General features: G+C 31.7%; 1 protein-coding gene across 6 annotated transcripts in view; it reads right to left on the reverse strand.

Moving 5' to 3' along the window:
• Positions 1–18,788, reverse strand: part of LOC118196110 (ATP-dependent 6-phosphofructokinase-like) — a 62,961-nt gene that overhangs the window by 34,684 nt on the left and 9,489 nt on the right. For all 6 annotated transcript variants that reach the window (XM_035367511.2, XM_035367510.2, XM_035367512.2 and 3 more), the window contains 8 exons: positions 17,940–18,091; positions 13,217–13,406; positions 8,284–8,449; positions 8,115–8,159; positions 7,931–8,039; positions 4,642–4,737; positions 3,893–3,985; positions 3,129–3,254 (listed from right to left, as the gene is read on the reverse strand). In XM_035367511.2, coding sequence (XP_035223402.1) covers positions 3,129–3,254; positions 3,893–3,985; positions 4,642–4,737; positions 7,931–8,039; positions 8,115–8,159; positions 8,284–8,449; positions 13,217–13,406; positions 17,940–18,091 — 977 coding nt within the window. The remainder of the gene's footprint in view (positions 1–3,128; positions 3,255–3,892; positions 3,986–4,641; positions 4,738–7,930; positions 8,040–8,114; positions 8,160–8,283; positions 8,450–13,216; positions 13,407–17,939; positions 18,092–18,788) is intronic.

Genomic DNA, 18,788 nt, shown 5'->3' on the forward strand with positions numbered 1-18,788 from the left:
ATAGATAAATAACCGAAAGATTTCGGCAACAATGACTTCGAAAAGTTTTTGGGATCAAGAAGCAATACGTCTTCATACAACTTCCTGTGCCCTTTAAAAACCTACTTTTCATCGATGAAATGGTGTTATACATTATCACATTAAAGACAGTAATTTCAAATTGTTGAACAATACTTCGTCCTCCATTTGCTTAATTTTTCGGCATCTTCTAGCAGGCAATTTTATAATTAAACCACAACCCAGCCTTTCTAGTTTCTTTCTGCAATCCATTGCAAACAATTTTGATGCATTAAATATTAAATCAAAGTTTCTACAAATGGCTTTTAAAGAGCTTGTAACCTACCTAACCATATTATATGCTAGGATGTAATCCAATCCTTTAGTTGGCAAATATTTCATTACTGGATCAGTATACTGAAATATTGTTAAATATAAATGAGCAGACAAAATTATTCTAAATGTTATTTTTGTTCAGAATAAATTTTGCCATTTCTCATATCTGTGCACTTTGTTGGAAGCAATACTTTTAGTGCAAATATTAATTCTACGTATAAACAATTATCTTTCCAATCGAACCTGTCAAAAATTTGTTTTAGGGCATCTCTTTTCTCGAAGTTTCTCTGAACCTCCTTTGATTTTTGTTTATTCATTCTACGCACCTAAAAAGTAATGTAAAAAAATGTAACTGAAATATTTTTTTGTCATCAACTTAACATTATTCAGTGACACAGTAAAATTCGCTAGAGAGTCTTTTTTAATTACAGTTATGATACAATATTTTCAGTTTCACAATTAAATTAGAACAAAACTGTACTGTATTTTCATAAATCTACTTTATGACTGTCAACGCTCTCTTGACCCCTATCGACTCTACTACTAGGCTCTACTCTACCTACAGCTACCATATCTCATGCAAGTTTGAGTGTGATATGCAGTCCATGCATCCACGTCTTTTTTATGTGCAGAGTTCTCTCGCCGAGTCATCTGCGTCGATTCGATTGTTCAAGTTTCTCGATCAACCCGAAATCGCTGCAGCCCAACAGTCACGTGCCTGGTCGCTCCCCGGTCCTAATCGCTATTGATTGATAGGTCATTTAGCATAACCCAGGAGATTGGGAACTTGTATGTCCCAATTTCCACCAATGCTAGGAAATGGCAACATGAGGTAACAGTAAAAACCAACAGACTGGAAGATGTATAAGTGAGTATCACACCTCATGACTACTACATTGTTAACGAGATATCAGTTAGAAAATGTGGCAGCCTTTTACATTGTGTCATGAACAGCTGTACAGCGATATTATACATAATGTTTAATATGTGTGATACCGAATTTGTGAAATTCTCTGATGTTTTCAAATGAAAACAGATTGCTGTGTACATGGAAGAACAACAGTTTTGTTTTTCCCATTTCACAGCAATCTTTCTGCTTCAGAAACATCAGAAATTTGCACAAATTTAGTTTTGTGCAAAATAAATATTATACATAAAATGGTTATTTTTTCATGAAGCTTTTTATATCATTAGAGTTGCTGCCATAATGATACAAAAATTCAGATTCATTTATGTTCAATGCTAAAGGATGCCCTGTTAAAAGATATATACCCTTTTTTTTATTTAAAACCCACAGTGCAATATGCTTTTTAAACAAGTATTAATGCTAAAATTTTTCTTTTCATTGCATTCATCATTCAGTATATTTCAATATTTAGCACCAAATATGAGACTACCTAATAAAAAATACCAACCAAAAACAATAAGGTGGTGTGGTGTATTTAAATACGGCAAAGCACACTAGGGCTATCTGCCTAAGGGGAGGGATGCCTTCGTGGAGGACTTTCTAAGGGAAACTGGCTCGCATACACGTTACACATGGGGAAAACCACGAAAACACCCATGCAGCCAGCCCGTTCGTGGGATTCGAACCTCGGACCGAACTACCAGTGTTCAGCGACTTTACCGCTCGGCCGCTGGTGGGCCTCAAAAACAATAAGGAAAATCAAAATGTAAGCTTACAAAATTTTGTCTCATATATATATATATATATATATGAAATAATAAAAGCATAAGGAAAAAGTCGGAACACTGTTGATGCGTAGTTATGCTATACTGAAGAGGAAGTATTCTGATTGCATTGTAAGCTAATGTTTTGACTTCATAAATAAAACTTAGCAGTCGAGGCGATTTTAATTAAATTTTTACTTGCAACTGATATTTTTGGCTACAATCACTTGGCACTCTAGTCGTGCCTTTCCACAGAAGATTTACATTTTTGATAATGTTGAGATAGAAAGCAAGCCAGTAAAATTACACCTTAGCAGAGTAGAGAGCAACGCTGAAGTGCATAGTTATGCAAGATGGAAGCACGGAGAGAGAAAAGTTTTGGTTTGCAATTTGGTGATTGGTCAAGAGACATCTGCAAAGGGTTACATAAGATCGCATGATAAATTTGAATGATGCAGTTTAGACTTACAGCACTATTTTTAGAATACAGCGATGAAGTTCCCAAATGAAATATAAAATAAAAGAGGTTACAGTGAATTAAATTTAGAAGTTTGCTTTCATATTTTTTATCTTACATATATATATATATGTATAATATGTGACTAAGCTGCAACCCTCCTGGCCAATAGTAAGTCGCCTCATGATTAACACAGCACACCCAACACAACATACACTCAAGGTATTGCATTCTGATACTAAACTAAGTGTTGTAACAGCACTGACAGGCCATGGCCTGCAGTACCCCCAATAGCTGCTTCCTGACTGAGAGCCTGGGGTGCATGAGCATATGCCTAGACAAGTTGTTAGCTTGTTGCAGAACCCCCATTGTTTAGTCTCCATGCGAACTTGGCACTCATTTTATCAACCCATTCAAGGGAGAAAAGGTTGACTTAACCCTGCCCAGCCCAGGGATCGAAACCCGGTTCTGTTGTGCTGCTATGCAATGTGCCACCGGGCCTTTATTACATTTTAATAGCAGTTTGAAAAATAATTTTATTTCACAAAATGTCTGTCATATACTCAATAATTCTCAAATAATATAAAGTGAATGCAGTACAATAAAAATACAGAGGCTTCACAAAATTTGTGAAACATATTTTAAATTAACAAAATTAAGTAAATACCTTCATTACACATTCCATTAGTGGGACTCGTACAGATTGATTTCCATCTAGTGATACAACAACAGCTTCTGAATCAGGAGTAGCTTCTAATAAAGCAAGAACAGCTTCAGCTCCCATTCTTGAGCCCTTATGATGAATTATATTGAAATTATATTTGAAATCAGTATTGTGACATAATATATCAGCAAAATTAAAATATAGCATTTTTTCAGTAGATGAAATTTAAGGCTTATTTAACATTTCAAATTCACTTTTAATGCATTAGTAAAAAATGGCAAAATAATCTATCTTATGGGCATGTATTTTCTACAAACAGAACAGAATGAAACTGAAATGCCTTTTCCAAACAAATATTTTGCTCCTACAAATAAAATCTAGATAAGGCTACCATCTTAAAATGATATTTAAAAATGTAAAATTATTATTACAGCAAAAGAAGATAAACTGTAGTGTAAGATTGACCCTACAATATTGTTGAAGGAAAAGTTCTTCCCTCTTGGTTTAAAAACCAGAAAAAACTTTATGTGAATAAATGAATATCTTTACATTAGAAAATTCAAAATAAACTCCTTATGAATTTTAGGTTAATAACAAAATCAAGTGCATTGTTCTATCTATAACAAAAAGCAAACAATTTATACTGAATTTTACATGATGCAAGAAATTATAGACAACTTTAAATTAATAAATTCTACTATTATACATTATTTAGAATAAGAAGTAAAAAAATTGGTTTTGCACCTATAAATTTTCAAACAACTTACTAAAATTCGATCAAAAGCAGATGGACTGCCTCCTCTCTGTACATGACCTAGCACTGTAACCCTTGTGTCTTGTTGAAGATTATCCACAATAATCTATAAAACATTTCCATAAATATTAAAAGATACTTAAAAATGTCATAACATGAAGAATAATATTGGAAAAAAAGTTAATACAGCTAAAACCTAAAAAAAAAAGCATATTTTGAAATCTGTACTAGTGGTATAGATTTAATAAGAGGAGTGATAAAAGCTTAATTGAGATTTTCTTCTAATTTCAAACTGAATTAAATTAATATACATATTCATAAATAGAACACTTTATTTCCAACTTATATTCAAGTATGGCATGCTTTCAAAATAAAATGCTTCAACCATATTTGCCCGTCAGATGCAAAATGATCCTAACATGAAAACACTTCGATATGCTTGCGAGACAAACTAAAGCACAAAAATCTCAAGATAATTATAGATTAAAAAATATTAAGAAATAGCAGTATAAAAAGGAATAAGTTAAAAATTGGAACTATCAAATTATTAATTATCGGATTTTTTTTAATAGAGCAGTTATAAACAAAGATTTATAACTTGGACAAATAAAGGCATCTAAATTTGCAACTAAAAATCAAAATTATTTATATTTAATTATTTTGTATTATTTATTTCCATAACATTTTGTAAAATCTAATAAATTTGCAAATAGTAATGTCACAGAAAATCTATTATTATTCAAAGAGTTATGATGCACTTACTTTTTTCACCAAATCTGCAGTAATTGCCCTGCCTTCCCTATCCATAGCACCTTCAGCAACAAGAATGATGTTTAAACGTTGCCCAGAATCACGCTCCTATATGCAATTTTTTATATTTAATATTAAAAATAGAATTAACACAGTGAACATTCTTTGAGACTAAAAATACATAATCATATAAACATACAATTTTAAACTCTTCTTTCAAGACAAAAAATAATGTTTTTTTTCATTCAAAAATATATTTGAAGATTTCTTGATTTAGTGCAAAAGATATCACATTAATAAGCATATTGCCTGCATTTTTCTTTTGCTAATTTTATTTCCTGCAAACCAAGAAGGGAAAATTATGGAAGTGTATGCATTCTCACAATTTTCTTTCATAAGTGGTGTTATAAGGTATTTTCTCTTCTCCCTTATTCTGGCATGCCTTCGTGATGAAACGGTTAGCACACTTGGTGCATATTCGAGAGGTTAAGGTTTGAGTACCACGAGAGCATTGCTCATTGTTCATGTTGCCTGCTTTTAAATTAACCTGATGACTATAGTGGTGCCCAAACTAAAAAAAATGGCGGATGATGAGTTTCCCCACCAAGATTTGACAATTGGATCCCTTAATCCCCAGTCAACCTTTAAAAGGGAGAGTATATATGGTATTTTCCTTTTTCCCTTCTTATGGCATGCCTTCGTGATGTAACGGTTAGCCCATTCGGGTCGTATTTGAGACGTTCAGGTTTGAGTTCTGGCGAGGGCATTGCTCATTTTTCCAGTCTCCTACTTTCAAAATAACCTAATACCTCTATAGTATATATGATATTATGGGAGAAAAGTATGGGAGTGTACTGAATTTCAGTGATCATTTAAATATGGGGTAGAAAAAGTTGCACTGCAAGATAAAGATTATATTATGAAGTGACAAAGTCTCTTGAAGGTTGCCCATTTCTATTTAATTATGAGAATTTCTACATTTTAAAAATTTGTGTGGGATCAAAGATCTCTTAATTCAATATAAAAGTTTAGTTTAAAAACATTTTAGGAAATAATGCAACTATTTTTTTTTCCAAAAGACTAAACATATACTTCAATGTTTTTATTTTCTTTTAAGATTATTACTGGGTTGCTCAAAAAGTGCGCCCTCTATTTTGGAGTTTCACATTACGAGTGGATTTGATGTTGAACATGGCACTGTGATGATTGAAATTCTCAGCCAGTAAAGCGTGTAGACAGATAGCATATAAATGGAACATGCTTGTAAGAGTAAACCTTTTAATAAAATAATTTCAAATGTTTTAAAATAACAATGAATGAGGACTATATCAGACATTGTTTGCTGTAGGTGTTTGATAGAGACAGTACTGCAGCTCTACTATGACAAAACATTTCTCAGATGTACAGGACAATACATTTAGCAACAGTACATGTTAATGCTGGTTTAAAAATTCAGGGATGGAGACAGAAGCTGTACAAATCAACTATGTTCTGAATGTCTATCAGTGGTTTCTGAGCAGATTCTGGACAAGCCATACAAAATGCATCCCATGCAAACGTTGAAGAATTACTAAAATGCTACTTGTATCCAAAACAACAGTTTAAATATGAATGGATGTATTTGGGTTCATCAAACGGCTGGATCAGTGTATTCCATACCAACTTTCAGTAAATCAACAACAGGTGAGAAACAGTACCTGTCTTTTTATGCTTTCTTCAGAAAAGCAAAATAAAGCTTTGCTTTGTTTCAGAAATAAACCATTATTTGAATGAATTATGTCAGGTTGTAAGGACTTATTTACTTTTATCTAACCAGTTATTTTACATTCAATATCTTTACTGTCATTCTTGCTTTCCATTTTCCTGCAAGAATGCACATTTTAGTTTGCACATATTCATATGAGGTAGAAAGAGATAGTATTTAAATGAAAGGTTTTGGATGATTTGATCAGAAGGCTACACTGCTAGTTGAATCTCTTAGATAGTAGCATTGCATTATTCTTGCCATTATGGCTTTTTACACTGTCATAGGTTTGATTCAACTTGTGCGTTATTCACTCTGCATAGCCTTTGGATAACTTATTTTAGTTTAAATTAAATTCATCACTTTTTGAGTATGCCATAAATGCTTGCTAATTTTGCAAGCACAAGTTTTCTCTGTCTGATTACTGGACATTGTTATAAATCACTTAGTTTGAGTTTGAGTCGAAATTAGTTCATACTTCCAAAGAAGCCGAGACTCTTCAAGGTCATGAGAAGTGGATTTTCTGCAATAATGTTAAAAGTTTCAGGACTGTTCAAGTATCACAGTCTGCTCCTTCTCACATCAAGGAAAGAACTACATCCCAAACAGGTTCTGTTAAGTGTATAGTGGGGTATGGTAGAATTAGCTCCCCATGTGACTAAAACTCTAATGCTGACACGTACAGTCAGCTGATGAGCAAATTGAGGCAAAAGCTTATACTTAACCGGCCAGAACTTTATTAATCACCAAGACATTATCTATCAACATAAGAACTCCAGATCTCATGCTCCTTCAATCATATGGAAAGAAAAATGATAAGCTTAGATTGGTAAATTTTACCTTATCCTCAAACTGCCATCTTTTTCAAACATTACAGGGTTCACTGACCCATAAACCTTTAAACTTAAGATGGTGAAAAAAAAAAAAAAAAAAAAAAAAAAAAAAAAAAAACATGAAAAATAACATTACAAGATTTTTTTTTTTTTTTTTAATTCTAAACCAGAGGAATTTTACTGATGAGAGATCATACTACAAGGTAGATAGCAAGAGCTGTACTAATTACTGAAAATCATGCAAATATATGAATGTAACTTTTTTATTTGCTCTTCTTTTTCACTTCAATAAATAATAATTAAAAAAATGGACAACTTTTGTATTAACCCAGTTTTAAATTTAAAAAAGATGATCATGAAATATTAAAAAGACCTTGAAAATACTTATTTGTATATAAGATAGATTACAATAATTACTGCATGATTGTTTAGATTATCATTATTTGTTTTACAGCATGTTCTTTTGTCAAGTAACTTAAGAATATTGCGGAGCTTGCTAACTATCCAACCGAGGTGCTAAGCTCAAGGTTACTAGGTTTACAATAGTAAAATAAAAAGCAAAAAGCATACAGTCAGATCATGTAATAATATATATACTTTTAAATAGCTTCTTTATTGAATTCAGAGAATAAAAGATATGGATATCTTAACTTTTCACAGAGAGTTTATAATCAGAAATTTAGAAGGCAGGATAAAGAGCAAATGATGTGAATTATTTGCTCACCATTTTTAACTTTTCACACATAGTTTCTGGCCAGTTAGCCTCTGGAGGCCATTCAGGAATGAAAACAAAATCTGCCTCACTAGCAAGTGCACCAACAAGAGCTAAATATCTATGAAAAATATCTAAAGTTAGATTTAATCAAAAATTCAGCTATCATCAGAAGGGAGAAAACTTAATTACATACCCACAATGCCGTCCCATGACTTCTAAAATGAAAGTACGTTGATGGCTGAAAGAATTAAAAATGTTCAAAACTATACAAGTTAAAAAAAATAAACAGACAATTTCATAACTCTTATACCAATTCAAATTCTGCAAATTTATGACAATCAATTTATAATACAATATTTAACCTGGAAGCAGTTGTAACAATAGCATCAATAGCTTCCATAATCCTATGCAAAGCTGAATCTGTTCCAATAGTCATGTCAGTTCCACAGAAATCATTATCGATTGAGCCAACCATTCCCACAATGTTCAGATGACTACATTGTGCTTTTTTCTCTGCCGTAATTTGACCTAAAATAAATATCTTTATTACATAGTGTCAACATATCGATACACACCAGTTTTATTTTATATTCTATCACTATATTGATATATATAACATACCATTTCAAAATTACATTGTACTTCTTAAAAATATTCCTCATATTCGTCTCTTAGAAGTAATAACGGTTTTAAATTCTGATCATCTTCCAGTGAACTTTGATTTTATGGCTTTTATCCCCCGTTAAAGAAACACAGAACTAAGATAAATTGGACCCAATTCTCTGATACTATGAAAGACTATAATTACAGAAATAATTATAATCATTGCGGTGATATCGAAGATGAAATTTATATATTCACCACTAAAATGAAAGATGCAATCAACAATGCAACTTATCCCTGCAAAAGCACTAATTTTCTCTCCCTTCCTAAATATATAAAAGATATTATTGCAGAGAAGAATAGAAAACATAAGGAATGGCAGTGGTCCGGAGACCGTCATGCCAAAAGGCACATCAACTATTTAAACAGGAAAATCAAGCATGAAATTATGGAATTCAGAAACAAAAAATGGGACTTTCTCCTATCAAACCTGGATCCTCAAGATCAAGCAGTATGGAAAATTGCTAAATCTCTAAGAAATAGCAGACCAAATCAAACTCATGCAATTCATCACATGGGAATCTCCTATCAATCTGAGGACGAGATTGCTAATATAATTGCTAATGAATTAGAAAAAATCTTTCAACCTCACCCGCCTGAGAATAACGAGATTGCTAATATAATGGCTAATGAATTAGAAAAAATCTTTCAATCCTCACCCGCCTGAGAATAACTCCCAAGAAGAAGAAGTTAATTTTACCATTGACAGTATTAACAATTATCCTATAACAAATTTCATTCCCTTTACTTCACTAAGAGAAGTAAGAGAAATTATTCACAAACTCAAGCCAAGGAAAGCCAAAGGCTATGATCAAATTAGCAATGAAGCACTTCCTAGATGTTGTATTACTAACATAGTCAATATTTTTAATGCCTGCATCTGAAATAATTATTTCACTCAGCAATGGAAACACTCAATAATAGCCAATATCTTAAAACCAAAGACAGATCCTAAGCTCGTCACTTCCTACAGACCTATCAGTCTTTTACCTTCATTATGAAAAGTATTTGAGAAAATCTTCTGCTCAAGGCTCACTAACCATCTCGAAAGACCCAATTTAATAGATGATCTGCAATTCGGCTTCCGCAGTGGACACTGCACGACTCATCAAATTCTCAATTTGGTGGAATTTGTTTCGCAAGCCTTTACTAAGGAAAACGGGGTGGCTGCATGCTATCTTGACTTCGAAAAGGCCTTTGATAGAGTGTGGCATGCAGGCCTCCTGCATAAATTGAATAATTTTATGCTTCCAAACAGTTTTGTAAAACTCATTAGTTCCTATCTGAAAAACAGAACTTTTCAAGTTCGCTACAGTGACGGCTTATCTGTCAGAAAAAGAATTCACAGCGGGGTCCCGCAAGGATCCGTTCTTTCCCCCCGGCTCTATAATGTTTATATCAATGATTTCCCGCACCCATTCAACACGAAAATACTCAAATACGCTGACGACACTGTAGTACTGACTTAATCCAGAAGTCCTCAGCTCGCTCTAAGTAATTTACAAATGCATCTCAATATGATCAATCACTGGTGCAAGACTTGGAAAATTAAGCTCAACGCCTCTAAATGTTGTATTGTGCTCTACCGGAGATACAAAACAAGATTAAGAGTCAATACTGATATCCACTTAGATAGAACTCTAATCCCTGTAGCTAATTCCTATAAATATTTAGGTGTTTACAAAGATAAGTCTCTCAACTTCAAAGATCATATTTCTTATATCTTAAACAAAGCAAATGCAGCCTACATGGCAATTTATCCTATTATCGGCAAAAAATCAAAGCTCAGTCTAAAAATAAAGAAAATGCTTTATATATCTCTAATTCGACTGATCATGCTATATGCAGTGCCGGCCTGGGCAATTGCCAATAAAACTGAGCACAAAAAACTGAACATACTTCAAAATAAAATTCATCTGTGCATAACTTTACACTCATGACAGCTCACAACTTCTTCGAGAAGATGAAGCATAGTCAGTATAACGCAATTAAACAAATGTTGGATTATGATCCAACCCATTGAATACACTGTCAAATGCCCAAGGACAATTCATCACAATTCGTCATGGTGGTATCTTGTAAATTTTAATTTTAAAATTTACTTGAACTCCGAAATTGGACTCCTATTATTTGTGTTGCATCTTATCATGCTTATGTTAATCAAGAAAATTTTTTATTCAAGATTTTTATGTTACTATTTCATTTTTAAAATTATTTTGTATGAATTTTTACTTTATCATATGATTCTACGATCTTTTGAACTTTTTACGGCCTATCTAGCTACTGCATACTTCTGAAGGACTTTGAACTCTTATGCCATTCACAGCTTCAAACTGTCTTCGTGCCATTTTCATGATGTCTCACTATTGCTTATCCTGCACTCTTACTAGCTATATTGCACTCACCACCTGCATTTGCCATACAACTCACTAAACCTGCCTGCATGCTTCAATTTAATGCCATTACTTACCACTGCACAATTTTTATGATGAATGCCTACTTTCATAAGTATTAAGATATGCCTGCTCATGCAGCTGAATTTTGTTCGCCCACGGGTGTTGGTATTTCCCTAGTACCATTTATTTGAAAATATCTTTGCCTAGTGCACTTTAATGCAATCTACTGTCGAAAACTCTTTAATAGTTAATGACCAGAAAAAAGTAAGTCATAAGTCATTTCAAAATTGTTTCACTTTGTGGACTTAAAAAAAGAAGAAGAAATCTGAAAGGATTCAGATTGGGTCGGGATGAAGGTCGACTCAGCCTTTCATCCCTTGATTTCCATCCCTTGGGTCGATAAAATGAGTACCAAGTTCGCTTGGGGACTAAACACTGGGGGTCTTGTGACAATCTGACCACTTATTCAGGGCATATGCTTATGCACCCCGTGGCCCACGGTCAAGAATCAGATTTTGGGGCACTGCAGGCCTTGGCCCATTAGGGCTGTTTATGCCACTGAGTTTAGTTCCGAGTTCTGAATCAAGCTCTTTGGAATTCTTTCATCATTTATCAGTCAGGCAGTGGAAAATGTAATATGGACTACAGAAGCTGAATCGCGGAACAAATAATTGAAGATAAACATTCAGCTGACAGGACCAGGGTGTCCTAATGTCAACTTGGTACGACTTACAGGTCAACACTTTCCTGAATACATTCCATCAATGCAGAAAAAGACTACTCCAACCAGACAATGTTTCCTTTGTTTTCATAAAACTAATCAAACGGGAGAGAGGACACAATGCCAGACTAGAGTTTATTGTAAAGACTGACGTTGGCTTGTGTACTATGCCATGTTTTCGTATATACTATGAAAGATTTCTTAAATTCAAAGAGAATATGGGGGATTTGGAATTCATGACAGTTGATATAAATAATAATATTGCTGTATTATTTAATTATATTTATCTTGAAGATTATGTCATTTGATTTATTTTGCTGTAATTTGAGCAAAAATTACTGCAATCTATTAACATTTCCCATATATGTGAAAATCTTGAATATAGTAGTTATTTCATTTAAAATGTTCTTTTTTAAAAAAATAACTATTTCTAACATTTTAATTATAATAACAAACAAAATTAAAGGGAAAAACATTTCCATTTTTTGCCCATTTTTCTCAAATATGTTCCACAGGCAAGGTGTTAAACTTATGCCACATAAAATTCAACAAAATATCACAAATATTTAAAAATAGCATATCTTTAGAATTTCTAGTTGAGTATTAAGTGCTGCAACACATTTTTTTTTTAATTTACTGTATTATTTCTTTAAAAATAATACATGGCAATAACATTTGGTAAATATATCCTTTTATTTGTCCTGCCGTATATATCATTTTTATTCACTACACTTATTTCTTTAAAAATAATACACAGCGATAACATTTGCTGTGTATTATTTGTGTTGCCATAGGTTTTTTTATATTCAGTGTATTATTTCTTTAATGATAATATATAGCAGTAACATTTAGTGGCTACATCCTTTTATTTGTATTGCCATTTTTTTATGTTTGCTATATTATTTCTTTAAAAATAATACATGGTGATGCCATTTGGTGGCAACATCCCTTTAAGCAACAAATTCAGAATCCAGACTAATCCCATCTCTGGGGCTAATTACTTTAAAGTTATTTGTCTTGGAAGAAATGATTTTCATAGAGGTTTTCATAAAGAAACTTCATTATTTATATTACATATTAGGAAAACCATGAGAAACACACAATTGGCTATTCTAACACCGTGAAGTAATCCCAGGATGAAACATTTGGTATTCAGCATCTCTTCACAGAAAGAGCATTTGATCCTGAATTTGCAAATTTTGCACAATTATACAGGAATTTAAATTGAACATTTTCAAAAATGCCTAGAGATGACTACAAAATAAGGATAATGGATAAAAATTGCTAAATATGATGCATGAAACAAATAGCACTAAATATTATAAAAATTCTAGCTTTTTCAAAAGTTTCAAACTAAAAATATTAGATAATATTTTAAGAATACTTTAGATTTCAGATTAAGGCTAAAGTATACTTCCTTAAATGAATAACTCAGTAATAAGAGATATAATATGAATCAAACCCTTTTATTTGGGTCACAGCAAAATGTTAATGAAGAAAATTCACAAAGCATACCCTTGGTTACAAGTTCATCCAAGAGTGACGACCAATCTTGACGAAACTGATTAGCTCCGGTTAAACTGCCATCACCACCAATCACCACAAGATTAGTGATACCATTTTTGACAAGATTTAGAGCAGCTTTTAGACGTCCTTCTCGTCCCCTAAAATCTTGACATCTGGCACTCCCTATTACAGTACCACCCTAAAATTAACCACAAATTAAAATTAATAATTTCCATGATAAAATGACAGAACCTTTCAGTATTTTTTTTTTTTCTTCTTCCCCTCCAAATCCAGTTCAAACATAAAATGTTTTAAAGAAATTACTTTATAAACTTACAACAAAAATTACTTTACAAAAAAAAAAAAAAAAAAAAAAAATATATATATATATATATATATATATATTAGCAAAATTGAAAACTTTTATAAAAATAACAAGGGGAAAAACTGTTATTATAAAAGTGAATTAGTTTTATTTATTATCTTTAGCTATTTTAATAATTTATATTTAGCACAGTCAAAGAATACAGAATTTTATTAATTTCACAAGTTAAAATAATGATTAAAAATTCTAGTTGGGTTTCTGGGTCATAAATTCCATTCTTTAAGTACATTTTACATCAATCATTAATTAATATATATCTGAATAAAGATTATATTTACTTAAAAATAAGATTCTTTGCATTTTAGGAAATTATTCTCAGAACAAATGGAGAATTCGAATCAGGACAATCAAACTGCAGACATTGCAATTGAGTCTCTATCATCCTCTTCTAGTGATGAATTAGGTTTTAAGAAATATTTTTGGATAATATTAAAAAGGCTAAGGCAACGTGAATGAAAATAAAGAACCAAGAGCCTTTAGATATAAAAATGAAAAAATACAAACAAGATTTCTACATGGCCTTTAAAGAAATAGAAAAATATGATTGCACTTGCAAGACACCTCTTTTAGAACTTATAAAAATCTATCCTGAAAAGTTACAAGAAGTAGCCCAAACAGTAACAGCTCTTCCTCCTGCTCAAGTTAGTGTGGAAAGTTCTCAGCTCTGAAGTTTATCAAATCAGATCTATGGGCCTCCAACAAAGAAGAACTTGCCGAAGCTATACTGCTTCTTAGAAATAACTCATGCCAGTTTTTCTATTTCATAATAAATGTTAATATAAATAATTTGTTATGCCATCAATATTTTTCTGTAGCATCTATTACTTCTTTTATATTAAAAAAATAAGCTGTAACCCATGTGTATATGTTTACATATATATATAATAATTTATTTCCTAAATAATTTATTTCCTAAATGAATTTAAGATCATACAACATTATATATATATGCATGTATGAGGGAATCAGAGTAGAGTCGGAGTGATTAAAATTCCAGGACTCCACAGCCCTGTAGTTAACTCCTTCATGTTTTTAATCTCTAGTTTCTTTGTTTTCCAGAAATTATACCAGAGTTCCCTATCTAACTGTCAAAAGTTTTCAAATTAAACAAAAATCATGAAAGCATTCGACTTTTTTGGTAAATTCTTTCACTGACATCTTTCGCTGCAGTTTTCAGATAACCGGCCCTTGGCAATTTGTTGACATCTAGGGAGAGTTCGTATGCGCCAGATTATGGTAACCCTGACAAGCGTTACAAACCTGCAACCCACTCAGAGAATTTTCCTGAAGGACGAAAAGGGATTTTTTCTGTTTACATAGATTTAGGAAGCGTTACAGCAAGACAAAATAGAAGTTGGAAAATCGCAAATCATAACTAGTTCATATTTTCGCAAATCATCATCGGGTGTTAATTTCAGTTGAAAAAAAAAAAAAAAGCTCTATTCTTTATTATTTATATAAGGGTACAGTTCTTGATTGTTTTTATGACATATTTCTTTTAGCTTTAATGTATGAAACTGTATTTTGTAATCCTGTTTTCAAATATGCGATTTGCAGAAAAATCTAATTTTTTGCACTTTCTGTATTTCGATCTTAACACATAAGAATTATACTTAATGAAACTTAAGTCTAAAGTGATTTCAGGCTTAAAGTATTTTTTAAAGCAAATATTACATATATTATAGTCATTAGATCAATTAAGAAGTATTAAATAATGGAAAAAAACAAGAATATTAAAATTTTAATGTTTAGTTTCTTTTGATCATCTACATTAAATTAATCACATTGAATGCAATTCAATTAATTTAATTTATATCTCATAAACTTGTGCTCAGCAAAAAATATTATAATCATCAGTATGTCAGCATAAATTGGGGTAAGTTAAATTTTGTCTTGTTCGTTGCATGTTTGGTAGTTCAGAATTGTTTTCCCTCTCTGAATTCCCTCGGACATGGATAACAATTTTGGCCGCCATCTAGGATCAAGATGGCGGCCGAAAAATCGCCAAAGGCAGGTTATCTGAAACGTGCCTCTTTAGCATAGCCACAGGATGTAATAACAAAGAAAATGCTTGTAATAACAAAAATGTAATAACGAAGATTCTCCAGCAATAATTAACAATTGCTGGAGAATCTTTCTTCCAGTGATAGTATTAAGGAATCCAGATAAGGGGTATTAAGAGACCTTTTCCAGAATTCATCGGTTGTAGATGCTGGAGGATTTGAGAAATGTTTTTACAGTTTTACAATTCTCGATGCTTGCAATTCAGTGCCAATGCCCTCAGCCATAGCACTTGCGAAAGACATAATTTCGTGGCATAAAACATCTACTCTACAATGTTCTTTTACAAGCATTAAAATTCTGTTTATGTAGTTTACATATTGTAGTATATTTAAATGTTTGAACTATAAAATATTTGCCACAGGTTTTAAGAGAGCTGAATATTTTGCTATTAGTCCTACGTACATGATAAATTCAGATTTCGTCACAGCACAATGTAATTAGAAAGGAGTTTTCCTGATAAATGCATTCCCTTCTTTTGATAACTTTTCCAGTCCCTGTACTATGTATATAAAATGCTTTTTAAATATACTAATACTTCTACATTTCTGAGATCAGCATATGTCACATAAATTTGGAATATTTACTATATATCTTGTTTGTAGAACAGATTCGAGAAAAAAGTTTATCATATCCTTTACAGTAGCAATAGTATTTCCGATAGGCAGTTAAAATCATTCAAAACTAAATTTATTTTGTGACTGGCACAAAGGGAAAACAAGGTTTAGTTGAAATAATATATAAAAAAAGCTGTACTCGTTTGGGGGAGTGCAAGTTCACCTTCCTGCACCCATGGATATGTATGAAAAACAGTGCAAGAATTAGGAGAAATATCCTCAAGACGATGCAGCAGTCAATTAAAACTGCATCTAATAATATCTACTTCAGTGTGGTACTACTTGATTTTAATGGCACCCATCATAAACCAACAAATTATGTAAATCGCATGAAATCATAGTACAGTACAAAGTCTGTAATCAGGACTCCATTATCTGGAATGATCTATAATCCGGACCTCAAAGCCACAATGCAGATAAAGCATTTATGCATGCGTGTTTAAACCGAGTGTCTACTACGCATGCGTGTAAAGTGTTTACCCATGTAAAGTGTTTACCCATGCAAGTGATGGAGAGAAAATGAAAAAATTTCGATTGACAAGTTAATCGGTATTCTCGACACAGCAATTATAGGACTTGAACAGTGGAACTTGTAATTGAACAAGAAATTATGCCTGTTTATAGAATTAAAGAGAAAGTATTAGCACAAAAACGAAGACACTTAAACAACTTACATTGAAAGAAATGTTTAATAAGGTAAGCAAATAAATATTAAGCTTTTTTTTTTTTTTGTAAATTTTGATACCCTTTAGATCATAATTGCTCTTTATTCCATAAATTAAGGTTTCATATTTTTTATTCTATAATTTCTGCATGCCATCTTACCAGATTTAAATTGATCTATAATTCGAAAAAACCCCTAATCCAGAATCGCCGAAGTCCCGAAGAGTCCAGATTATGGACTTTATAACTGTAGTCTTTCCAGTTTAAACATTCATGTAAAAAATGGCACTTTAACTTTTGATGTCTATTTGCTAAATTTGATGAACAACATATTATTATAATAGTCTTTTTTAATTTTAAACGCTAAAGAAATTGACAACTTTTAATTTACCAAGTGAGGAAGATGGCATATTATTTTTCCAGGAAAAAAAGGTACTTACAGAAAATCCCATCGACCATTTTTGCCTATTAAAGAAACGACTCTCAATATTATTGCTGTTAATTAAAAGCTAACTATATGTTCATTTTTTGTAGAAAATATTATATTGAAAAATTATTATAAATTTAATTTAACATTTCTTGTTTAAGTGACCACTTTGGGAAAATTTGGTGACATTTAAAATTAATTTGGTGAAAACTAGAAAACATCACAGCAATCTTTAAAAAACAAAATACTATATTCATATAATACACATAATGCTCAATGTGTACAATGCCAAGCCTGTGCATGATGCTGAATCTGCACAATTCTCTGATGTTGTTTTAAGTAAAACACCAGTTTGTTCATTCAATACAGCAATTTGCTTTCTCTTAAAAAACACTAGAGAACTGCACACATTACATCTTATATTATATATTATATGATGCATTGCTGTATTAAAAATTTACTCTTATTGTTATTATAAGTTATTACTGGTATTACAAGTTTGCCAATTCTGGTAAATGAACAAGAAGGAAGTACCTATAAATCTTTAAAAAAACATCACATAATATATTCAACTCTTACTTTATGAATGATGCCTGAAACACTAGCCCATGTTGCCTCTATTATATGATCACCTCCATCAACCATACCTTGGTAGCCTTCTTTTATAAAAAACACACGGCAACCTAGATAAAGACCCATCCTCACAACAGCCCGGACAGCTGCATTCATACCTGCAAGAAAAAGTGAAATTTGTTAAGACTACTTCCCTTTAAGCCAAATTTAGAAGAAATATTAGTACTTCCCTATAATAACGGCCTTCAAAATTTAATCACTAATCAACTGAGATGTAGCGTGTAGCGAGGTACAAGAACATGTGATGAGATATATTGGTTGATTAGCAATTCAAGCTTGGGGGCTGGTATAATAAAGAAGTACCTAAATATTTATATCTTTAAAATATTATTTTTATTATAGATATGAATTATTATACTTATCACTATTAAAAAAGTGTTTGAATGCAAAGAAATACTAATATTTATGTATACATTTCTACACATAATTGCTGAATAATAAGTTTGATGTTTCTAGAAAAAATTCATAGTAGAAAAAATATATTTCGACTGAAGTTTAGCTTAACCCTTAAGTACAGATGTTCATTTTCTGTTACATAAACAGAGAGGGGTTTCTCAGACTGCGCTCTATTTTATGCATTTTAAAAATACAAAATTTTTAAATAATGTACTATCGTTTTTATAAAAGCATCACAATACACTTTGCTTGTTATATTGAAGTAATTAATTCTTTTTAAAACTCTAAAATTAATGCATTAAAAATTAATTTTTAAATCGCATATCACACGCAAGATTTAATCAAATAAATAAAATAAACACTATTTACTTGCAAATGCATACAAACTAAATTATTTAA

Source organism: Stegodyphus dumicola, chromosome 3 (genome assembly GCF_044657685.1).
Source record: "Stegodyphus dumicola isolate Sdum_Otavi_A_Nest chromosome 3, ASM4465768v1".
NCBI classification, from domain to species: Eukaryota; Metazoa; Arthropoda; class Arachnida; order Araneae; family Eresidae; genus Stegodyphus; species Stegodyphus dumicola.